This window comes from Oculina patagonica, chromosome 2 (genome assembly GCF_052425735.1).
Source record: "Oculina patagonica isolate OP01 chromosome 2, crgOcupat, whole genome shotgun sequence".
NCBI lineage: Eukaryota > Metazoa > Cnidaria > Anthozoa > Scleractinia > Oculinidae > Oculina > Oculina patagonica.
The window spans coordinates 23,350,174-23,375,443 of record NC_135759.1 but is presented as its reverse complement, the minus strand read 5'-3'; the positions used below and the strand labels follow the sequence as shown (position 1 = coordinate 23,375,443).

At 39.7% G+C, this 25,270-nt stretch overlaps 1 protein-coding gene across 2 annotated transcripts; it reads left to right on the top strand.

Moving 5' to 3' along the window:
* On the top strand, positions 1 to 23,387 carry LOC144643620 (zinc metalloproteinase-disintegrin-like MTP8). 2 transcript variants are annotated; one of them, XM_078502927.1, is made up of 28 exons: positions 1 to 223; positions 379 to 485; positions 711 to 787; positions 902 to 974; positions 2,733 to 2,815; positions 3,268 to 3,331; positions 3,499 to 3,547; positions 4,170 to 4,231; positions 4,770 to 4,835; positions 5,876 to 5,947; positions 6,566 to 6,735; positions 7,844 to 7,925; positions 8,607 to 8,691; positions 9,575 to 9,638; positions 10,301 to 10,400; positions 11,255 to 11,326; positions 12,000 to 12,098; positions 12,585 to 12,665; positions 13,460 to 13,510; positions 13,866 to 13,929; positions 15,124 to 15,226; positions 15,959 to 16,069; positions 16,650 to 16,728; positions 16,806 to 16,892; positions 17,420 to 17,504; positions 19,624 to 19,692; positions 21,362 to 21,524; positions 21,922 to 23,387. In XM_078502927.1, exons 1-28 carry the CDS (start codon positions 151 to 153, stop codon positions 22,742 to 22,744), a joined length of 3,114 nt encoding a protein of 1,037 aa, XP_078359053.1. In that variant the 5' UTR covers positions 1 to 150; the 3' UTR covers positions 22,745 to 23,387. The 2 variants fall into 2 exon arrangements, with proteins under 2 accessions (XP_078359053.1, XP_078359054.1); XM_078502928.1 differs by lacking the exon at positions 19,624 to 19,692 and having other exon boundaries at positions 2 to 223.
* Positions 23,388 to 25,270: the final 1,883 nt, after the last annotated feature.

The following is a 25,270-nucleotide window of genomic DNA, read 5'->3' as shown; positions in this document are numbered from 1 at the left end:
TAACTTGATCGCAGCCCACAGGAAGTACGTGAGGCAGGTAATGACGGGCGGTGAGAAAGGAAGACGAAATGAGCTGTAAATGATATACAAATGATTTTATAACCCAGTCACGTTTATGTCGAAGACGTTTCTTCGTATTGAAACAAAGAAATGGGAATGAACCTGTTTGAAATCTCATGTGTTGTCCTCATTGCTCACTTAAGTTTGCTGCAAGTCAACGCAGGTAAGAAATCCTTCATGCGCGCTGTTTTGTCTGTTTATTTTCCGTTTAAAATTTCTCCTCATGATTCAAGTGGAGGAAAATGCAAACTTTTATTCTTCAGCATTTTGTGTACAGAGTTTACATTGCCAGTGTTATTGTATTTTTCGTGCGTTTAGATGCAGAAAGTAGTTTTAACCAAGAACTACCAAGCTACGAATTTGTGTCACCTCGGCTACATCAACAAGATCGATGGAAGCGAGATACTTCTGCGAAATCCAGTTCGGTAAGTGTGCCAATATCAACCCTAGTCTGTAAAATTTAGTTTTTCCGGCCCTTTCCTCTGATATTAAAAATCTTTATGTGTTTTCTTTTTATTGGACCCAAGCATAAACCGACTTGCTGAGGGCAGTCGAGTGAGTGTCGATCGACTTTAATTCCGCGCGCTCACCAAATTGCAGCCCATTTCAGTTGAATGACCAGTCGACGATTATTTTTTTTTTCCTTTTAGGATAAAAATTCGGGAAGAGCGGTCATTTCCTTGAGAGGATTCGGCAAGGATTTTGTCTTGGATGTCGTCCAAAACCGGTAAGCCTTTCATTCTTTTGTTCAGAGCTCAAGTTTATTCAATAAACTTTCCGTGATATTTTTCGATTCGGCTGGGTCTTATCCGCTTATCAAAATTTTATTTCTGTTCCACAGAGTCCTGCTATCTGCCAATTACGTGTCAAGATATTTTGATGCAGACGGCGGCGAAATAATAAACAAGAACGAGGTTTGCTCGGCTTTTGTACATTGTAAATTTAATTCTTTTATACTTGGCTTTATTTAATGTAACGCGATTTAGAGCTTTCCTGTTAAATGGGCCGATATTTGCTCAAGGGAAAAGAAAAATCTTCTCAAAATAGTATGGCCAAACAGAGGTGAAGAGTCGAATTTTAATTTGTTTACGATGTAATTAGTTTAAATTCAACCTAAACCAGATGTGGTTTTTCCAAGGTTTCGGCGCGGTTTGAGTGTTCGATAATTCTGGCACGAAGCAATTTTTATGAGGTTGTTTGTCGCGCGAGTGATATTTAAAAGCGTAAATTAAGCGATTTCCGTTTTCTGCAATCTAATCAGCCGACGACAGCCATGAAATAGAAGGATGTCCGCAAATGGACCCCGATCGTGTTCCGATCTAACGAGATATATCTAGAAGTTCCTGTTGTTTTAGTGAGGGCTTCAAAATCCATTTTACAATCGATCTATCCAGAAACATCCTTCATCATGCGTGCACATTTATTATTTCCACTGATTACTGTGCAGCCGAGGGAATCACCCTTGTGTTATGCCGACATCACATTGAATTATGTCTTTCTCTCTAAAAGTTTAAAAGTAACCATATTAGGTCATAACTATGAATAGCAAAGGTCAATTAGCATGTTGACCAAAATGTACATGTGTGGGAACAGACGTGACATCATGCTTGCTATTTCACGATTTTCTGTTCAACAGCTGTTGGTCAGTGCATCAGCATCTGCGTGTCAACACAATCTGACTGCTTCCTAGAAATAATTTTCACCACTGACTAACTTTTGCCACAAAACATGGAAGTTAATGCCCTTAGACCTCTTTAATAAATTTTGTGATTTTTTTATAATTACAGGGAACCCCGATGTCTTCGACGTCCCGCGTTGTTATGTCCCGCTGAGTGGGCCCCGTTCGCCCGCGACTCCCCCTTGGCCGTTACGGGGTTCCACTGTATGATGTTTGGTATTTTATTATGTTTGTCTCTGAACTGATTGGGATTTACAACTGTGAGCTAAGTTGTTTACTTGGTCTCAATCAAGGTCAAGTTCACCAGGGAGAGGTTTATCACAAAAGATGGATGCTGAAGATAGTGGGGAGGGGGGAGGAGCCTCTCAAAAAGTTTATGCCGGTGATTGTGGAAAAGATTGAAAGGAACCCTGAAAACATACCAGAATCTTGGTTTGTGCTCAAATCCAATTTCACCCCTAAGAGGAAATAATTCTTTACCCTGCAAGCAGGGTGCCATTCGATTTTCCAAGAAAAATTGGGAAGAGGAAGGGACCTCTTCTTGATTTTTCAAGGAAGATTGAGGGAACACTGCTTGCAGGGAACAACTAAACACTAAAGCCCGGGCCAAACCAGGATGAGAGTTGATGAGAGTTCAAACTCTCACTCTTGTTTGGCATGGAACTCTTATGCACTCTCATCGACTCTCGTGCACTCTCATTGACTTTGAACGTGCTCAATTTTTCTAAGGGTGGATGAGAGTTTGATAAACTCTCCTTCTTGTTTGGCCTGAGTTGATGAGAGTTGACAAGACTCTCATGAGTGTCAACTCTCATCAACTCTCATCCTCTTTTGGCTCAGGCTTAAAAGTTATTTAATTACAAATTTTAACCCCAAAAAGGTTTGGCACCCCTTTTACTTTTATGTGGGAGTCCATCGTCCCAGGGCTGAAGGATTTTTGGGTTGTTCGTGATCATAAGTATGACTAGAAAGTTGTACTGTTTTGCTTTTGTAGAGCAATGACAATTGTTTCTATCAAGGAACTGTGCAAGGCTTAAAGCACTCAGTTGTCGCTATCAGTACATGTCAAGGAATTGAGTGAGTGATTGACACAAATTTGTTTGAAATCAAGTGTTTTATTAAATTATTGCATGTGCATACATGCTTATTTTTTTATTTCTTTGTTTGTTTATTTATTTATTTGGCCAGGGTTTTTTTTTTTTGTAATTTTACAGAGTCCGTGAGCTTACAGTTAAATTAGGCTTTAGCAAAATTCTGATTCTACATGTAGGCCTGTTGTTGTTGGGCTTTGTTTGCTTTTTTTATATATTGTTGCTGCAGTAATAATAATAGCAGTAGAAGTCAATATTAACATTCATTTGATAACTGGAAGCTTTTGTTTTGATTTGTACCTGTAGTTAACCTTTCCAAGGAGCAAAATCCATTCCAAATCTTTATGTCCTGCCCACAAAAAGAGCATTTAAACAGAAACAAGCCCATGTTATCATATATTTTAAAGGGATTTAATTCTTACTGTACTCTTGTTTTAGAGGAATGATTTATGATGGAAATGAGACCTATTATGTTCAACCTCTCCCTGGTGATATGAATAGGGTAAGTGCTATTATTATAAATTGTTTGTTTAATATGATTATGTTATAATATTACTTATTAAATATTTAGTTGGTTATTTCTTACCTCACATATCTGAATGGGTCAGTAAATAAAAAGACTATAACGTATTTGTCTTAAAACCTGTATTTTGTTGACTTTGTACACAGCATATTATGTACCGCACTAAAGACCTGAGAATGGGCGATAAACGATGTGGTTAGTAATAATTTTCTGTACTTCATAGTACCAGTAAATGTGTTAAAAAAAAGAGTTAATATGTTCACAGTATATATTAAAATTAACCAGCTCGATTGAGAAAATTGTTGTAAAGTGGCTTTGTGGCAGTGGAATATTTGCACAGAAATCGCAAAGGTCATGGGTTTAGGTGTCATTGAAGCCAGTGAGTGTTTTTTCAGGCTTTGAAGTCTTGCACTATGCTATTCTTGAAATTGACTAACTGATTCAAATTTCAAAAAAATCAATAAATGTACATCTAGGGGGCACGCTTCACCTGGCATCACTGTAAGTTGAAATGTAACTCGAAAATCTTTCCACCATTATTTGCATTATCATCTCAAATATGCTAGTCTAAAGAGCAATAAATTATACATGCCAGTTCTTTGTTGATGTCATGTTATTATTAGCCAATATTTAGGCTCACCTGATACTTACCTGGTAACTTATAATAATTATTTTTATACAAGCCTAAATAATATTATTAAGCTAATAGTGATGATAAATATATTTCTTGATAATTCATTATTTCAGCTTTTGAATTGGATTTATTTGTAATGAATAATAAATGCTTTTGGGTTTTTCCTTGATAAATTTGTTGCAGGAGTTAAGCATTCTGATATTCCATCTTCTGTGGATGAATTGGTGACATTAGGAAAACACCGAGTGAGTTAATTTTAATTAAAAAAAAAAAAAAAAAAAAAAAAAAAAAAAAAAAAAAAAAAAACAAAAAAAAAAAAAAAACAAATTTAAAGTTTTAGTACTAATAAAGCTATTGAAATAGTTTTGAAAATCTAGTTGAATCAGGAAAATTCTTTCCCTTTAAATAATGAGATTTTTTTGTAGACATCTCCTTCAGATGTTTTAGGACGGTCTTCCATAGCTGCAATAAGTATTTTTGATATCTTACAATAAATTGTGTGGCCTTGTATTAAGTCTGGATCAAATGTTTTCTATTGTAATTTAAGTAAGGATCATTCAGTACATGATGGACCAAGACAAAGTGTCGAAAAGTATTATGAGCGATCACCAAACCAAGTTAAATACTTTGGCTAGCCCTCATGTGTCTGAAGAATGTCTGACTCGGTTGTGAATGGGTTTGTGTTCTGTTGGAAGAATAGAGACATTATAAAATTTATAGATAGCGTGCATTACTCATTGTGACTGATTGAAAAGTTTTTCTGGCTTTAACTTGTGTTTGTAGACACGTCGGAATGTTGATAGTGAAACAAAGTTTGTGGAATTGCTAATAGTCAATGATCGCAGTCAGGTTAGTGAAGCTTGCTCAAGCTAATCATTATTTGCTATTGACTCAGTTGCTCTTTACCATTCTCAGCTTTGTTTCTATTTATTGCAAAAGAGTGGAACCTCATCTTATGGGTGCCTCTATATAATACAGATACCTCTATATAATAGACAATTAACTTGGTCACCCAGAAACCAGACTTTATAGAATCTCTCCCTACTATAATATGGACACCTCCAAAATATAGACACTCAGCTCTACCCCTTTGGTTTCTATATTAAGGGAAGGTCATTACTTAGACAGTGGGGAGGGCTGGTGTAAATAGGGGAAGGGTCAATGATTTTCGTGTCGGGAAAAAAAGGGGGAGGGGGCACTTAAAGTTTTGCACCCAAATTAGGGAGGTTAAAGGGGGTGAGTGGGTAAGGGTCTGAATACATGGCAAATTTCAGCCCGGACTGAAAGTTCAACCCGGTTTACTGGGCTGACTGATTTCAGCTTGGCTTCCAAAACAAATTCTTGGTGAAAAGATGTTTGTGATTACATGAAGAAAGTTTCATCCCGGGCCGAATTACACCCTGCGCTGAAATTTCCAGCCTGGTTTTTGAAACCAGGCTGGAAATCTCAGGGGGGGGCGCCTAACCCTGAAATCTCAGCCTGGGAAAACAGGCTGAAAAACCTTATGTAATCACATTCAAATCTCAGCCCGGGCTAAAAGTGAGCTTACAGATGCGCAGTGATGGTTTTCAACGAAAGAAAATGGCTGCCCGAATAGTTTTCAGTTTTAAAAGTGTTCAATCCGGGCTGAAATTCGCCATGTTATTGCAACAAAATTCCAGTCCAGGTTCAAATTCACCATGTACTCAGGCCCTAAGTGGGGAAAGGCTCAGCAAAAAATGTGGTCAGGACAGGATCAGGAGAATTTTAAAGTAGCCTTCCTCCATGTGCACCAGGCCTCCCCCCTCTAAATAATGACTGATCCCTAGTTTGCATTAAATTTTTGTAGACCACAATTTATAATACCACTGTTTAAGATCTAATTTGCTATAATTGTTTTTCTTTTAAAGTATTTGGACTTTAAGAGCAACAGGACAGCAGTAGAATATCGCTCAAAGAACATTGCAAACTTGGTAGACTCTGTAAGTAACTGATGATTGTTATTCATGCCAATGATTTTTAGCACCACTCTAAAAATAGCAGTGTACATCAATGTCAAAGAACTGTTGAGTAAAATACCAACTTCTCAATTCAAGACAAAAGTCCTTGGGACACGGCTAGTACTAAAAGCTGGAATGCCAGAACGCTGGAATACTAAAACCCGGGACGCTGGAATACTATAACCCGGGATGCATAAAATATATTGTGTTACCCTTACAAATATAAAGAGCATACCGTAAACAGGCTAACCAACTGAAAGTACATAATAGGCTAACCGGGGTGAATAGTAGGCTAACCAGGGTGAATAGTAGGCTAACAGGAGTGAATAGAAGGCTAACCGGAGTGAATTTTAAGCCTACTAGTATTCCGGCGTTTCGGCAGCATTCCGGCGTTCCGGCTTTTAGTACTAGCCGTGGGTCACCTAACAGAATAGTGCCCAGTGACAAATCCTTTCTAGTTAGAAGTCATTTTTAATTTTTGAACCCTGCTTCCCCCCAAAACAAGTTGTTCACCTCCTTTCCATAGAATGACTTTTTTACAGACACATTTGTAATGTGGTGAATATAAGCTTATCATTATGGGTATGGATTGTTTTTCAGCTTTACCGTCCTCTCAACGTACGTATAGCTTTAACAGCAGTTGAAATTTGGACCCAGTCAGATAAAATCGTTGTGGATGAAGATTCAGACAAGTGTTTAGACAATTTTATGAAGTACAGAAACGAAGAACTTGTCAAAAAATATGATCACGACAATGCGCAGCTGCTAACGTGAGTAGTGAGCATAATGTAGCATGTACACACATCAGATAATTTTTATGCAGTGTTGCTTAAGGCTTTTGCACGCATTGCAGGCCTGGGATACTAGGTAATTTCTGTGTGGTTAGGTCCATTGTATCATAGAAAAGTGAATTCCTGTTATGCCATCCATAAGCAGGCCACTAAAATATAGTAAAATTCATAACTAAGGTGGCTGCATTAACAGGATTTGTAAATGAAGAGATTAACTCAGACTTAGACTTGCCCCAAGTCGTCACTCTTTTCTTTGTATCTATTGTATCTTAAATAAAATCGCTTTGAAATCAAGCGCAAAAGACCACTTGAGTAACATCGCCTTTGAAATCGCGCGCAAATTCATTTGTGTGAACGGGCGCGCGAAGGAAAACTATGACATTCGGCAAGGAATGGCTTTGAACGCGCAAAAATATTGCATCATTTCGTGTGCATTGAGTTGGTTTCTTTTATCGTGTTGATGTCAGTTTCGTGTGCCATGTGCAGCTGACGCGTGCTGTGGCGTGTGTTAAAATTGCGATTTTCTTTCCTTTTTTTGTGGGAAATCATACTCAATGCACTTGGTGGCTCTCTCATTTCTGTAAGATTTAAGAGGGACACAAAAGAAGACATTTGTTATGTTTGTTCCACAACTGGGTTAAACTGCTGAATGGATGTGAGAAGGAAGCAAGTCTGCTCAAGAGGTAAAAAGGGAAACGCAAGCTTGTCTCGCGAGCAGCGCGCACTAAGTTGGCGGCACGCGCGCTCAGTAAGTTCGCGCGCAATACAATATGATTGACATAATCTTGATGGCGTCACCAGTGGAAAAATCCACTGGTGACGCCACTTTACAGAATTGGCATGCTGCAGGTGAGACAATTTGCTTGTTCCGCCACGATCCTCTGCCATTTTGTTTCCATGCCTGCGCGTGCCCTCCGATTCTGTATCCATCGGTCTCCTGCGAATCTAACGAGCAACTAGGAGCAAGTCTAACTCAGACTGTGCATTTCTGTGGGTGTAAAGAACATGATCATAGTAGAGTACATGATCGTCAGAATTCACTATTCAATATTATAGAGTGAGTATTTTATTTAATTTTTTTTTCCAGACATCGAGGCTTTAAAGGTTCCACTGTTGGCAAAGCTTCAGTTATGGCCATGTGTGGAGAGAAATCAGGTGGTGTAGTACAGGTACAAATTTAATCCATATGTATGTACAGTGTTCATCAAACCAGGCGGAAACCTGTTAAATGTACTGCTTGTAACACCACTCTTAACTGCCTAGAACAGCTTAGAACAGATTTGTGCAAGTATTCAACATTCTTTCCCTTCTTTCCCTTCACCTTCTGAATCCCTGGGTGTTGTGCATTAATATGTTATTTGAAATAGCTAATGCCTGATCGTAATTCCTTCTGTTAGAGGTTCGTAATTAGTTGGAACAAATAGTTTAAAATTATTAGGACATTGTGTAGTTCCAGAAAAATCCACCCACCCCATGGAGGTCATTGGAAATTCCGGGGGGGGGGGGTCTCAGCCAAAAGTTTTAAGGAAGAGGGGCTTACTGGAATTCCAGGGGGTGGGGGGATTCACCAAAACCTTCCATGGGAGGGGTATGGATATTTCTGGAACAACACATTTCAAATTGAGGGATACAAATATTATGTGGTAAAATTAAGACATGATTGACTAAAAGAGATTAAAAAAGCTTGGAATTTCATCAATTTAAATTTGGTGTTCATGAGGAATCAAAGTGAAGGAAGACAATTTACAGGTCAACCATGTTTAAAGTGGTTAAAAACAGTGTATCAGCTGTTAAGCCTGCGCTTTATAAAATGTTTGAAAACTTAGTCATTGAATTTTTTTTTTTGTCAGGATCATTCATTCAGTGCGGCAGCTACAGCAGCAACCTTGGCTCATGAAATGGGCCACAACTTTGGCCTGATTCATGACGAAGATAGTAAGTAAAGTTTAAGTCAGCTTGCATGTTAAAAGTAAATGCTACAAATGTAGACTATTCACGCCCCTTTCCCAGTCGGGGCGCCCCGGCGCCTCTGTACGCGGCGAACTGGGGGGTGCAAATCCGGTGGGTGGCGTTTCCCTCTCCCCCCCCACGCTTGAGCATCCCGCCCCCCACCCACAGGATTTTTCCTCTCCCCAGTTTTCGCTCGGCGTCCAGTGGCGGCCCGTTGGACTGCGTCTCCGCTCACGGATGGGGCTGGAATGTCTCTAAAATGCAACATACTGGTACATGTATTAAAGATTCTGCTGATTTCCTGAGTCTGTGAATCTTTATATTGGTAGATTTCCTGGTTTTTGTCAGACCAGTAGAGCCTGCAATAGTGTTGCAAGGATGCACTGGTGAATCGTGATATTTTTTGTCAAAATATGAATATCGATATGTCAATGTTCAACATATTACATTATCACGAAACAAAATATTCTTCGTTAACATTCGGAAATTACTGTTTTTAATGACTCCTTACCCAAGTCCAAGCACTTTATAGCAATTTATTAAACAGAGGGGCAAGAATTTCCATTCTTGCTGCGCATCTGATCATCTATTGATTCTACTTCAAAATGTGGTGCAAACACATGCTTCCGGTAGTTCGAATTAGTTGTCAGCTGACACAGTCTTGTGTGCCAACAACCAAAATCATGTGGTTGGTGTCAACTGCACTTCGCAGCCTGCAAACGCATTTCTATCAGTCAAGGCTTTGTTGGAAGACCAACCCAGTTTGGCTGTTTTTGCAAGCTGTTTTGGTGGGATGAGATTTAATTTCCATTAGTTAAAAACAGGTTAAATGTTTATATCTTAACATTTGCCTCTTTTTTTTTTTCAGTTAAAGGTTGTAAATGTAATGCACCAGCTGAAAATCAAGGTTGCATTATGTCAGCAGTGGCCAAGTAAGATTTCAGACATTATTAAGACTTACGTATAGACCTTATTTTAGGCCTACATGTAGTTTTTATTGGGAGTTGGTGTGGCCTAATGGTTAGTGCACTTGTAATGATCAAGTGGCCCAGGTTCAAGCCCTACCCAGGGTCATTAAATGTTGTGTTCTTGGGTAATACACCTGTGCTTCTCTTCACTCACGTGTATAAAGCAGCACCGGTGAATTTAATGCTGGGGATAACCCTATGATGGACCACCATCCCATCTAAGCCTGTGAGCAGGCTCACATTAGCGGAATTTTATGAGTGATAAAGCTGCGAGAACGGCAAAGCCAAGAGTCTGCTGCAGATGCATGAGGAAGCTCGCTGACTGTTCTTACACTATCACCACTTGCGCACGTGCTCCCCAAATGTAAGCCTGCTGGCAGGCTACATCCCATGCGTAGGTTGATCTTTCTAAGACCCAAAGGTGACTAGAGGCTGTGACATATGCTAGGTTGAGTACAGGTTTGAGGTTCAAGCAGAGTTATGGACAACCCACACATAACATTGACCTTAAGGACACTCTCCTTACACTACAGCAAATTGGGAAAACTGTTTTTATTTATATGTGTACTGAAGCTACAATTCATGCCTAGTGTCAGTGTCTTAAAGAAAACGTTTTTTTCTTTCAGGAGTAAACCATCAGTGGAATGGTCAAGCTGTAGTTTTGACTCATTTGACAAGTATTTGCATAGAGGATTGGACGCCTGCTTGTTTGACAAACCATCAACTGTAAGCTCTTATAAAGTTGGAATAGTAGAACTTTTAGTTACTGGTAGCTTGAACATTAAGTAACCAATTTTAAGACCTGCTTGATACTAGCCTGAACAAAAACCCATGTTTAATATATTTTCGATAATTTCATTTTTCTCACAGCTTAAATTGTGTTTTGTTCATGGACGAATCCTTGACATGTTTACTTTGTAACTGTTTTTCCATGTGTTGTTGCCAGTGTCATGAGATAGATTAATTTATGGTGCTATTATCAGTCTTTTGCAATCAGCTCTATGGTGTCACAACAGTACCGTAAAATAATGATCTAATAAACGCCCACTCTCAAATAAATGCCTCCTTATATCTAATAAATGCCTCCCCTGAAGTGTTAAGTTTGTATTAGACGTCCCCCTCTTTTAAACACCCTGTATCTAATAGACGCCCCCTCCAAGAATACATAAGAAGTACCTCAAAAACCAAGGAAATGCTCCATATTGTAAAATCACGCAATATAGTTAGTATCTTGCTTGACTCGGACATCAAAGTGTCCAACAACGCCAACATGGTTGACTTCGATGACAATGAAAACGTCTATATCAAACTATGAACGTTATCTCTGGGCTTTGCAAATTAGACTAGTCTCCTACTCACCAACTCTGTTTTGTATCTTACTCCGCTAGCAAACTACGCATCTTATCTGCTTTGTTGATGTTGTTACACTTGACGTGAAATGAACGCCTCTCTTTAATAAATGCCTCATATCTATTTAACGCCTCCCCTAGTACCCCCAAAATTTAATAGATGCCTGGGTGTTAATTAGATCATTTACGGTGACTGGGGACGTATTTAACCATGGCCTGTAATTTTCTTAGTTGTTCGGAGATGCTGTGTGTGGTAATGGCTTCAAAGAAGAAGGTGAAGAGTGTGACTGTGGTACCATTGAGGTATGATATATTTAATATATGTGAGGCGTGGTGGCCTAATGGTTAGTGCGTTCGGCTCTGAGTTGAACAGCCCGGGTTGGAGGTCTGGCTGGGGCACTGTGTTGTGTTCTTGGGCAAAACATAGTGCCTCTCACCACCCAAGGGTATAAATGGGTACCAGCAAATTTACTGCTGGGGGGTAACCTTGCGATGGACTAGCATCCCATCCAGGGGGGAGAAGCAATACTCCTAGTCGCTTAATGCTACGGAAACCGGGATAGCTCCGGCTGTATGGGCCACTTGGCTTGGACACAGACTTAACCATTTTTTTTACTATATTTAATATATAATTTGTGTCTTTATGAACCAAACAGCAAGCAAAATTGGCCTGTAGTTCTGATCATAAAATTTAAGTTAGAGTGCATGCTTTGGGCCAGCGTTGTTCCCAGGGTCTCCCTGCTCTGGGGGGCGGGGGAAGAGAGAGACACCCTGGGAACAAGGTTGGCTTTGAAGTGTTTTTTTTTTGTCAGTCAGCTCCTTACTTGCACAAACCTTGCTATTATAGACATACAGTAGCTGGAGAGGTCGCAAAATGTTGAGGAATTTTCTGCAATGATGGACTCCCGACAGTTCTGCTTTCTAAAATAATAGAGAAATGGCTCGTGTGCGAACTCAACATTGTCATTTTTTTCAGGAGTGTGAGAAGTACAGTGAGAACTGCTGTAATGCCACAACTTGTAAGCTTCATCCCGATTCTGAATGTGACACGGGTCCATGTTGCTTCAATTGTAAGGTAAGTCTTCGTCAACTCTGGGAGACTCGTTCTTTGAGCAGTAACCTTCCTTGGGTCATATTTTGTGTGCGCAAGAAAATCCCTGGCCAAAGAGACTCACAAGTAGATGCAAGTTAAAAGCTTATGCCTATTAGCGACTCTGCCTTTTAGTCAAGACTTGCGTGACTTGCGACAAATTGCAGTCTCGTTGGTCGGGGTCAAATTTGCATGCATGTCGTCTTGATCGCACCCCATTCGTTACATTTTGAGTGAGCAGCATTGAAATGGCTTTTTTTTTCAAATTGGCCACCTAACTCAAGTCCGTGCGCAAACTCAACTTATGGCTATTTGTGTGTCTGTTTGACCAGTCGAGAATCAGTGTGTGATCGCTTTGAAAAAAGATTTAAAGAGCTCTTGTTTCTTTTTTTGAATTTATTTATTTTTTCTTGGCTAATCACAGCACAGTTTTCACAACTTGTTACGTTCTCGCTTTCACTTTCGTTGCAGCTGAGGCCTGAAGGTTGGGTTTGTCGAGAAAAATTTAATGAATGTGACTTACCAGAATCTTGCACAGGAAAATCAGAATTGGTAAGTCCTTACATACAGGGCAGAATTCTCCTTGAGGCAAGTGTAAAAATATAATGAAAATGGCAGACAATGGCGTTGTTGGTCTGAAATTGCCCTCGGTATTGTTAGGGACCGCTTCTCTAGTGTTCTGCTCATTTTCAAAAGTGATCGTTTTGTGGCATCTCCACCATGTAACATCAATTCATGTCTTGCATGGTGATCGCAGGAACGAAATATTCACCAAAAGAATATCGTCTTGATATTTAGACAAATTCTCCCAACTCTTTATAAGAAATGTATGGAGATCAGTAAGGAGAATTTGTATGCTTATTTTGAAGGTGAGCCGTTTTCCAAACAGTATATATACGGATAACTCACAGCTTCTCCTGGTTTTCCTGGTTTTTTCACAGCTATAAACTGTCTTAAACCCACACGGTAAACTCGCTGTTTTTCTTCTCGTCATTTTCTGATGATCCTGGTTTTTTTTTTTTTAAATTAAAAAAAGAGAGGGGGGGGGGGGAAGGCCCCGGGAAAAAAAAACCCTATTTTTTTTCCTCGTGCCCCCCCCCCCTTTTTTTTTTTCCCATCCGCGCGCTCGAAACTACGGCGCCTGCCACGCAGGCTAGATGATCTTCGCACATGTTCATTACCTCATTTGGAAATACTATCAGATGTCACAAAGCTTTGGGGTGGGGGTCGGTCAAAACTATCGTACAAAGGGTTTAAATGAGCGTTTTCTGAACTGTTATTCGTTTTGATTTGAAAGAGCTACCATAAAAATCGTTCCTTTTATTGAACAATGATTTTTCTTTCAGTGTCCCAGTAATAAATACGTTCGTGATGGTATGCCGTGTGCTGATAATAAGGTGAGAGGTGTGCCACTTTCCACCGTCTACATGGTCAATGCCCAGAATGTCTACATGGTCAATGCCCAGAATACCTATCGAATAAGTTAATACATATAAGCGACAAATCTGTAAGATCCTCCCGTTTTAGTCATATTACGCTACGATGCCCCAAAACAACAGGGCGACTGAAGGAGGAAGACTTTTATCACCACTTCAACTTACTATGGAATTCTCTACCCGCTCACATTAGATCCAGTGAAAGCCTTAATGCTTTTAAAGAGAAATACATTCAACATATAAAGAAGGGATACCAAGTTCTTTTCGCCGTAGTTGTGTGTTTGTGGTTTGATAAGTTGTTCTGGTTTCTTTCAAGGGATATTGCTACAAAAGCGAGTGCCCTACACACGACGTCCAGTGTCAAGATTTGTGGGGACCAGGTACGGAATGTCTCACTTTAAAAAATTACGTTTGAATTGTAGCTCAGTTCCCTGGCTGCCAGTTCGAATTATGGCTCCCCTACCCACTTCACAGTTCTCAGCAGGCTTTTGGTAGTTTAGTTTACTTAATGATTCGATTTAGCGCCCGGGGCGCTTATTTACTTTTGGCATCTCGAGGGAGGGCGCTTATTCGGCAGGGCGCTATTCGGGACAGGGCGTTTATTAATCTTGGAAACACCGTATCTACTAACAGAAACTGTAACAGTGAATGTTTAAGAGTACTTTTAAAAAGTTCATTTTGCAGTATTCATGAACGTTGGCGAACGGTCAGGAGTATCTAGTTGACGTCATGACTTCGTTGGGCGTATCCACAATAGGGGCACTTATAGAATAGGGGTGCTTATAAGAACGGGGGCTTTAATTAGAATGGGGGCGCTTATTTGAAGGAGGGCGCTAAATCGAATCATTACGGTATTTTATTTTCTTTGTCGCACAAATTAACATTTACGAGAAAAAACAAAAAAAAATGAATAGCAAGAAAAAAAAAGATACAAAATACCGTGCGACAGGAGGCAGAAACAGGGCAAAGCCCCAATTGACATTGACCCCCTGAGACAAGTATCAAAAAGATATAAAAATATTTCACACTGTAAGAAAATACAATGGAAAAAAAAAATGTTGAAAAAATTATGGCGGCTCAAACCTCCTACTGAGAATGAAAACATTCGCAGCGTGCTGTTCTCGAACGATTGGTGGAAATTACATTAAGTCACCAAATGCCAATGTGCCGTTTTTTTCCCTCGCCACTGTCACTTTTTTCCTTTCTGCGTTATTCCCGAGGAATTCCAGGGCCGTTTTTATGGAAAATTTTACAAAATTATTAGTTTCAAAAGAAACTGTTGTGCTACGTTAATCGACGCTGTTGATTATCAACTGGAAGTTTATGAAGGTAAATAAACCGCCGTAGGGAATTTTGAAAAGCTGACGTTTCGAGCTGGTTTGCCCTTAGGCGTTTCATCTAAAATTTGGGCTACTAGGCTTACACCAAGATGGGTGTATCTCGAGACATGATAGTGAGGCTTGCACCAGGTACTGCCCAAAATTGATAGTCACTTGTTCGTTATTTAAGATTATCGCCAGTAAACAGAATTTTCTTTGGTGAGGATCCTAGCTAATGGCTATGTTCACTTTCAGATGCTCTCTCTGGTCCTGACATTTGTTACGGAATGAACGAAAAGGGTACCGTGATAGGAAACTGCCATCAGGGTGATAACGTTTATCTGAAGTGTGCCAGAAAGTAAGTCACAGCATGAAAATATAACTTTACTGTGTTGTAAAGCTCAAATAAAGCTGGAATAAATTTGGAATTTATTCAGCTTTACACTGACTTTACATTTTTTAAAGCTGACTTTTATCCCAGCTTTAAAAAACACAAGTATAAAGGCAGAAAAAGAGACTCCTTTACACCAACTTTAAATCACATTTACACACGGTAGTGTAAAGCTCGAAAAAAAAAAAAAAAGTGTAACCACCTTTTAAGAACATTTAATTGATGGTATTAAGTTGGTTATCCAACTTTATACCAGATTTAACCACCTTTAATTTCATGTAAATCCCAATTTTTATGCGGTGAGTGTTTGCTATAGTAGGTAGCTCCAACAACTTCGTATGACCTACTACCAACATCCTACAAACTTTAACCTCACCCTTCAATTAGTTTTTATGGGAGGCTTGGTGACCTTATGATTATGCCGGATCGAGCCGTCCGGGTTTTAGCCCAGGCCGGGGCACGTGTTGTGTTTTTGGCAGGACACTTTACTCTCACGGTGCTTCTTTCCACCCAGATGAATAAATGGGTTAAAGCAAATTGAATGCTGGGATAAGCCTGCAATGGACTAGCATCCCATCTTGGGGGGAGTCGAAATACTCCTAGTCGCTTAATACTGCAGAAACCGGGATAAGTTCCAGCCTGATGGGTCTCTTGGCCCGAACGTTCCTTACCAACCTTCAAGTTGCTGTTGTTTTTTAGGGACAGGCAATGCGGTATGCTTCAGTGTACCAACATTGATGATGTTGATTTACCGATAATTGGAAGACATCGAAGCAGCTACCCATATAAATATGGTTCAACAATCTGCAAGTTAGTATCAAACTGTTGTTTCTATGGAAATATTGTTTTTTTAGTAATAACCAAGTGGTAAAGGCGGCTTTTTTACCCTCCTGTCGTTTCTGACACTCAAAAACCGTTTTTGGGACAAGTGATTGGTCCAAAACCTGCTTTTAATCTCTTCGTTCTAACGGCCTTCAGATTGGACTACGAGTACGAGATTGAGTACGAGCACAAGTTTTCAAACCAAATTCGTTTGCCTTCTATAATCACTTATCGCACCAATCTTATCCCTAACGTTTATTTATGTGTTAGTCAGCAACAGGGAAGAGTTATAGCTTGGGGGATACAATTGTGTCGAAATTCCAAAGTCGTACTCGTACTCGATCTCGTACTTGTAGTCAAATCTGAAGGTCGCTCTCGCACAGTACCCCTCTCCATCCCAGTTGACCAAATGAGCCCTGGCTAATTGAAAGGGCAACTTGGCAAAATGCTGCGAGTCGGGGGCTGAGGGTGGGGGGCTTCGTTTGTGTAGGTTAGTTTGGCCCAGATGTGACTGTACAATTTGCCATCTACAGAAAGGCTTAAGCTCTTCTGTTTCTTTTGTTTGTAGAAGCGCTTCTGTGAGCCTTGGTTTAGACGTTCCTGATCCAGGCGAAACCGTGGACGGAACAAAATGTGGAGAGAACAAGGTAGGTGAATAATTTCTAATTAAACCAAAATATTTTATTCGAATGAAGGGGACAATTGTTTGCTGTTTCTTTCTCAGCTTTGTGTAAACCGGAAGTGTACCAGTATAGAGACGTTCACCGCTGGCCTCAAACCCTGTCCGAACAACTGTTCCGATGGAAATGGGGTAAGTGACTCCATATTAGCTTCACAAAGTGTCTTCGTTCATTTGTGGTAGTTCTTGCGGATAGCGTCTGCATTTGGGAAGTGGCCCCTTACTGGAGTTTTCAAATGAAGTGTTCATGTTCGGTCGCGTAAACGACTCGATAAGGAGTCTAAGAACCCGTAAGGACCACGCCTAGCACAACGTTGATGACAACAAATTTTTAATTTTATCCACGAATCTTACATTAGTACAGCATTCAGATCCATTTAGTCTGTTTGCGGTTGTCTGACACATTTTTGTTTAACTTAAGCAGGGGACGGCTGCAATTTACTAAAACGTTTAGTGCACACTGTGCAGAGCCATTTGACCTTTTGCTAAAGCGACGTTCTCGTGCTGTTGCCGTTGGGATTTGCGTTAGATAGTTTTTTGCGCTACATAATTGATCCCGAAAAGTTCAGTGAATCAGCTCCTGGATATGGTGTGTGTCATTTAGCTGAGTACATTTCTGGCTGGTGTTTAACTGGACTGCTTATTTGGTTGTTTTTTAGGTTTGTAACAACGAGTTTGAGTGTTTCTGTTACAGCTGTTGGCAAGGACCAGACTGCAGTCTCTGGGTAGAGTGCAATACGCAAGGTATGTTACGAACCGAGGCTGACACGCGTTCCTTTGCGTCCTTTGGTCTGTTACATATTGTCATCGGTACTTTGCAAACGCGTCTGTAAATTCCTTATATAGGCGTCTTTTTCAGTTTGTTTCTTTTATTTTATCTGGCGTAATTTCTGACTTGCCTGAGAAGGGGGATGAGTCCTCAAGGCGCGCTGTTCTTTTGTCCGGGAATAGAGCGCGTCATGAGTTACCGTGCGTGTTTTCAAACTACTTTGTATTATAACGGCATTCGAACTAAGTTGCGTTTTTACAACGTAAGTTTACATGTACCAGATTGTGCGATTACCTCGTCAATTCCCACCGAATCAGCTGCTTATATACCCTTTTTTTCAAATCGTGTTATTCGCTACTGTCCACTACACCGCTTATGCCTTGCGTTTAATTGTTCTTATTGCATCACAACATTTATCACTTCCACACAGACACACAAAAACGCTTTCACTCCAGTTGTTTCCTTCATCTCCACTCAATTGCATTGGCAAAGCTCGTACAAACACTGCATTAAAATCAAAATAAATTGTTTAAAAATTAAGAAAAAAATAAAGAAGTAATTGTTTTAATGATGCATTTAAGTTATAAAATTAAATAATAACGTAACTTAAAACATAGTTGAAAATAAAATATAAAACAACCTGTAAAATGTTGAATTATAATAATGCTAATAATGCTAACATGAATTAGTCCGACAAGACTTGCATGGAGTTGTCTTGAGGCGGCCAAGAATTTGCAAGCTGGTGGGGACTACTTCACTTAACTAAATTCGGGAGAAGGAAAGGATTAAAAAACTAATCAGATTTTCCGTTTAAAAATATAGAAAAACGAACAGCCTCTTAAATGAAATTAAGGCTCAAAAACTTTTATCCATTTTGAATGGCCAAATACTAGAGTATATAAATTTCAATTCGATCTTGATGCACTTACACTTTATAACGAGCTCTCAGTAACGAGCTCCCGAGATCTTATCCGTGTTACGTGGGTGAATAAAATTACAATTGCAGTAAGTTAGAAGCCTCATGGTTTGACACTAGCTGTAAAATAATTTCCTGAAAGTTCACACACTTTTCTTTTTCAAAAACTCCAGCCCTACAAAACAATGAGCACTAATTTTTATGAAGTCATGTTAGTTCATGAACATCGGGTTTGTTCCCACTCCACCTTTCTAGCCAGATGCAAAAGCTACTGGCTGTTATTACAACAACGACGACTACGTCAACTGGGAAGTTGAAAATAGTAGCGATTTTCCCATAAAAACAACCAAACGCTGCGTGCTTTTGTAACTTCGTACATAAAATACCGTATCTATAACCTCTAAACGCTGCTAAACAGAATGTTAAACATGTCCTCAGAATCAGTTACCGTGGCTGAGCTGCTAAGGCAACGAGCACTGTAAAGTAGCTTTTTTTGTAGTCCACTTTTACTATCCGTACGTGACCATGAGATCTTATAAATAAATTTCAAAAAAATATTTTTATACTCAGATACAGAAACACAATAGAGCGATTTTCGTTTGACTGTCGACATTTTTTTGTGTCCGCTTAGTTCTTGTCGTACTTTCTCTGACTGGTTAGAAAAAAAAGGTATGTTGTTTTTTAACCAATCAGGCGGGGTTTTCCCTCGCATTGTACTCAGTGTGTGCACATTTTCCCGCGCGTTGTACTGAGTGCACAATTCCCCGGAACGGTTTGGTTTATTTTGTTATTTTTGTGTTGTGATTGGCCAGATGTTAGACTGCTCTGGTTTGTTTTACAACCGCCATTAGAAAAACGCTCTACTTTTTAGTTGAACGTAAATGAGTAAACCGGCCTCAAAGTCCTCATTGGCCCGATGAGGATAAGTAAGTAAGTAAGTAAGTAAGTAAGTAAGTAAGTAAGTAGTAAATGAGTAAAGAATTAAACTGTTAAAAGCTTATTATCATTTAGATGTACCTTTTTTGTAAAATTCTGAGCACCTAAGATATTTTCAGGTTTAAACCTCCCTTTGTTGTATGCACAAATAACTTGTAGTTTTTCTCTAAACCCGTGATTGATAAAGCCACGCCGTACACATGCACTCTCGCTACTGTATTAAACACCTTCCTCACGTACAGGTAACGGCACAGAGCACTCTGCCTCTATAGGCCCCCCTACAACAACTAATTACACAGATGACGTGCCAGGTAAGACCGGTTTTCTTTCCACCTCACTCTGCACGATTAATATATAATATGCGTAAAAGTAAGCTATAATAGTATAATAAAGCTTTAAACAGCACCTCAATGTTGTAATAATGCTGTAATGCTTTTAATAACACCATGATGCTTTAATAATGCTGTAATGCTAAATGCATTGATGAGGTGCTTTTAAGAATAGTATAAGCATAAACCTAATGTGATACGAAGCGGATCGTACGCATGTGGTTAAAGGTGAACGCATGCGCGAGATAATTTGTCAGGGAGGTTCAACTTGATCTCGTACCCATAGCCCGCGGGGTGCGTGCTCTTGTTTCCCTTTTTCTTTTGGTTGGGGGGGGGAGAAAAAAGAGAGAAAAATAAAATTTTTATTTATGTTAAAAAAAAAAAAAAAAAAAAAAAAAAAAAAAAAAAACCAAAAAATTTATAAAAAATAAAACAAAAAAAAAAAAAAAAAAAAAAAAGAAAAAAATGATCCCCCCAAAAATTTTTTTTTTGGCCCAGGCCCCCCCGATAAGAAAAAAGAAAAGGGAATGGGGACGAGAATACTGACCAGAAGAAAAGCGGGGTCTGGGGACGAGATCGGGTTCGACCTGTATGTAAATGCTTCTAAATGTTAAATGTAAAAGGCAGCTGTATGTTATATACAATTATTTAGTAAATTAAAATTGCTAACATTACTTTTTACTCTTTATTAATGTTTTAATACTTGGCACAGCACCACTTGACAGACATTGATAATACATATCCATTTTAACTCGTATACAAAAAACAGCGCATCTAAACGCACTTGATATTTAACGCTGAGAATACTTCATGACCCACTAAATATAAAATACACCACATTTTGTGATAAACTGGTTGTTTCATAAAATACCGATCCGTTTTCACATGACTTAAAATCTCGGAATACACCTCTACTTTTGCCATCTCTTACACCCTTTTGTTACGTTTAGCGTACGTCCACGTGCAATAAACATAAATTAAAATAAGCTACATGAGTGCATTTTATTGAGTACAGTCATTATTTAGTGCCCGCCCAGATGAAAGCTGCGAATTCATAACGTATAGACAAGCAGCTGAATGATGATTTATCGTTTTACCAATCAATGGTCACATACTTTAAAGTACCGTAGGAGGTAGAGGCCTCAGGAGGGTGGATTTGTGCTCGTTAATTTGAAAAGGGTCGTTACTTGCCGGAATTACCGGAAGGGAGGCCAAATCTGTTGAAACTTATCGGTAATTGCCGTTGTCGGGATTCACAAAAACTGTTCGCGACTTTGGTCCGTCGCTACATGCGGGGTGCGTTTGTGAACGCGTGGTTTGAATCGACCCCTGTGCGAATTTCAGTTAAGTTCTCTTAGAGTGAAACTTAAACTGGCTTAAAAAGTGGAGTGTGAACAAATACAGGTAGAAAAACGGACAACAACTTACAAGTAAGCGCTTACCCCAAAATGTTTTACTTTTAACCGCGGGTCATTAACAACGTAACCCTTAACTCCTCCATTTCTTTTTATAACGACAAGTTTCAGTAGGGTGATTCTGATCTAAATTCTCCCAAGAAAAACTAGAGGGAAAGTATGAGAACTTGTGAGTAGAATCTTGACTCATTTGGCACTAAAAGGATTAACACTGGCCTCTTGATTTGTATCAACAGCAACTGAGGAGCCAGAGGCTAGGCGAAGTAATTTAGCTGGAATTTTGATTGCCGTATTTCTTATCATTTTCCTGTTGGTCGGTGCTATTTGTGCCTTTATTTATCGAAAACAATTGATGGAGAAATGGCGAGCCTTCCAGCAAAAGGCTCCGGGCAGTAAAAGGTAAAGGAACTGACACTGTCTGTCTATCTGTCTGGTTGTCCGTCCGTCTGTCCGTCTGTCTGTCTGTCTGTCTCTGTCTGTCTGTCTGTCTGTCTGTCTGTCTGTCTGTCTGTCTCTCCTTACGCCCGTCCGTCCGTTGATCTATTTGCCTTTCCTCGTTCTTCCTTCCATTTGTATCGTGTTGGTTTCTGTGTTAAATTACATTCGCTTTCTGCGTTGCACGTAACACTAAAAGCGGGTGTAAAAATACATTTGTTGGAATTCTTTGTGATCTGCTTGTGCTTCGTGAAAGAAATGGGAATTTTTATCGACGTTTGCGCAGAGGGATTATGGATTGACTGTTTTTTGCCGATACAACCTTACACTGTGCTAACATTAATTTTAACCATTTCCACAGGTACCAAGGTGTGTCCACTGGCTCTCCTAAACAAGGTAGAGCAGCGCGTTATAAAGCAGGAGCCACTGCAAAGACAAACGTTGAGGCGCCTAAGCCAAGACTGCCAAGACCTGCTATATCAGGGCCTACACTCACAAGCACTACCCGAGCGGAGCCCACTGTAACTATAACTCCTAATCCGCTAGGGACAGCTATGTTCCCAGCTGAACCTGTTAAACAAACTCAACCGGCCGCCCAACCTCAAGTAGCTTTTAAACCTACTCCACCCAAACCAGCTAAACCTGAACCACCTGCTGTGGAGAAGGAGGAACGCCCTCCAAAGTTTCCACCCGTAGCGCTTCGAAATCGAGAGTGGCCACCCAAAGGTGATAAGAAGAATTCCTTAAACCGCGCTTCCAGTCCTCCAGTAGTGACAGAACCTGTCAAACCTGTTAAACCTCTTAAGCCTCCTAGACCAGAGAGCCACGCGGGTATCCTAGATAAAGCGCCTGTGCGTCCGCCCCCTGCTAAAAAGGGGCCTAGGGAATGGCCCCCTCATGACCAGAAAAAGAATGCAAGTCCAGAACCGGATCAGAGTGCCAAACCGGCTGGCAGTCAACCTAAAGTTGCACTTAAACCTGTTCCAAAACCGATTGACAAGAGATTTCCGAAACGACCTTCAGAGGAAAGGCCAACGTCTTTGCCGCTCAAACCATCTGATATCAAGAAAGGACTTAAAGCAGGCAATGAACGACCTCTCTCAGATGCACATGCTGGACTGAAGAAAGCTCCTCTCAAGCCCCCTGGTCCCATTCCCCCGCGACCTGCATCAAAGCCGACATGAGTTTGTATTACTGCAACTCGTGTACATGCTGAAAGAAACTACTTCTGAGAGGCGGTTAGAGGAATATTCTTCAACTGGATTCTCTTGATTTTTATTTAAAAATGATAGTTCATTAATAATTACTACAATTGGCTTTATTTGAACGCCCCAAGTCTTTCCTTATCGAATAAATCGTAAATTAAATTTGCATTTTCGTAAATTAACCAAGATTACGAAATTAAAGTAAATTAACTAAATTATGCCCCCCCCCCCCAGGGGGCAAGGAACTATAAAGAGAACTAAATTATGAGTTTAATCAAAATAATGTGAAAATCAATTTGGTGTTTCAATTCCAGGTGTTTACTGAATCACCAAAACAGTCACGAAACATTTGCGCCAAAATATTTAGGTACTTTCATTTGGTAATTTCATGTGCGCCTTAGTGTTTTTAAATATTAAATATTACTTTGTCAGTTCATCAAGTCATGTTTTATTGTACAGTTTGAAAATTCATTTAGAACATAAAATCTTCATTTTTTAAAAGTTCTAGCTTGACCTTACCCCATTTAGGAAACTTCGAATGATAAAGAGAGTTGTAGTTGTAGTTGTTGACGCATTATAACTGCATTTCTCGTGAGGGCAGTCATCTTGGATGTAATGACGTCATAATTCGTGTTTAAAATTTCCCCCCATATAACCATTTACCACACAAACTTATCCCTAAACTTTTTTATTTTTTAGTCACTCAACAAAAGGGAGAGGTAAACTTGGGAAAAAAAAATGTTGAAATCTAAAACCAACCCACCCTAACCGTAATCAAATCTGAAGGTCGCTATTGTTGCCCTCGCGACACAGCGACGTCACAAAACCCAAGTTAAATGTGGTGGATTCTGTTATTCGTGTTTACCTGTGAAAAATGTTTTTATTCCTACACATCGAGTTATTATTTGTGCTTGTTTCCTTCAACCCAGAAGGGAGAAGCATGCTGTATTCACAAATGATTTAGATAAGTTAGCATTGTCAGAACGTCGACATTGGGGTTTCTTACAGTATTTATTTTTTATACATGTTGCTATTTTATATTTTAAATAACTGTCATTTTAATTCAACTACATTTGATAATTAGGTTTTTAAACATATTGTAGGAGGAGAGAGGGTAAGGCAAATAATATCTTAAACAGTATTTTTTAAAAATGTTATTTAAGTAAGTACAAACATATGTGAAATAAGATGTCAGTGTTTTTTATAGTCACGAGCTAGACTAAAACGCGAGCGATCATTGAAAATTATATACATGTTTACATTTAAATTATACCTTGAATTGACGACATTGAGCGCTGTAAATTAAAATTATTGCTTTTGAACCAGGGAGTCAATTTGTTTGGTCCAACATTAGATTTTACATCTCCTTGTTATGAAAACAGAATACTTCTCTGCAACTGCATTCCCATAGTAGAATTTTTGTGTTCGTTATCCAGCTATTGCAAGACTGTCATTTATGTATTTAAAAGGACCTTTCGAAATATCGCGAACAGACCCGCTTAACGGTAGATCCTTTAAGTACTTTAAGATTTAAGTACTTTAAGGACGTTCTATCAAAATCAGGGTAGTTTTCCACACGCTTTTTCTCTGAAACGAAGTCGGTGACCCCAACTTTTTTTTGCGTTTCTGACACAAGTAACTCAATCTGACCGCAGCAAAAAAATTAAAGAAATCTATCGAGTAGAAAATTTTGGCGCGAACGTCCTTAAGAGTTATTTAAGTGAAAATTTAAGAAAAGAGATGCAGTGTATCCCTCCCTCTGTAGGTATGTGAAAGGGGTACCATTTTCCTATGGAAAAAATAAGAACGGGTTACCTTTTCCGTCGAAAATGATATATGGAAGGGTATGGGGGCGTAGCCTCTCCGTATAAAACTTTTTCGTGTACCCCGCTCAGGTAATCCCCACACCCCGGGAGATTATTGTACGTATTTCTGGTCGATTTGTATTAAGGTTCACCTCAAAGTTCCTTTCCTTAATTTTTCTAGACTAAACGGATGTTTCATTGCACTTCAGTCAGCCTGTTGTCAGCACTGATTTCCCTGGGCAAAAAAGCGGCTTTTCTGCGGATTTGTTTCTTTATGATAGGTCAAATACGTGATAGCAGCTTAATAGCGCCTGAGAGTTAGAATTGCACGATACTTTAAACTTCAACGACAAGCCTTTTGCCCGGGGCCTTTCCATTGCTTGACACGACAGCAGCGGAATTAGTGGAAAGGGGAGAAGCCTGGGCGGAAAACTCTCCCTCCAATTCCCCCCCCCCCCCCCCCCTGTCCATTACAGCGCATTTACATCCCCAATGCATGACTAAATCAAACACTGCTACGCATAGGCGTACGGGCCGGGGGGGCTGGGGGGGCTGCGCCCCCCCAAATTTTGGGCAACTCGAATTTTTGGGCAGCAAGAGAAATTTGGGCAAAGCCAGTTTTTAAAGTAGTTTTCTTTTTTTTTTTCGAAAAGATAGATATTTTCTATTTTAACTTGAAGTCGGCGTGGTTATTATTTTC

What these genes read in the sequence shown, in the direction of transcription:
- LOC144643620 (XM_078502927.1), top strand. Translation starts at nt 151, where the DNA reads ATGGGAATGAACCTGTTTGAAATCTCATGTGTTGTCCTCATTGCTCAC. An exon ending in CTTCTGCGAAATCCAGTTCG is followed by an intron (nt 486 to 710) that starts GTAAGTGTGCCA and finishes TTTTCCTTTTAG; the next exon opens with GATAAAAATTCGGGAAGAGC. An exon ending in TCAAGATTTGTGGGGACCAG is followed by an intron (nt 13,930 to 15,123) that starts GTACGGAATGTC and finishes GTTCACTTTCAG; the next exon opens with ATGCTCTCTCTGGTCCTGAC.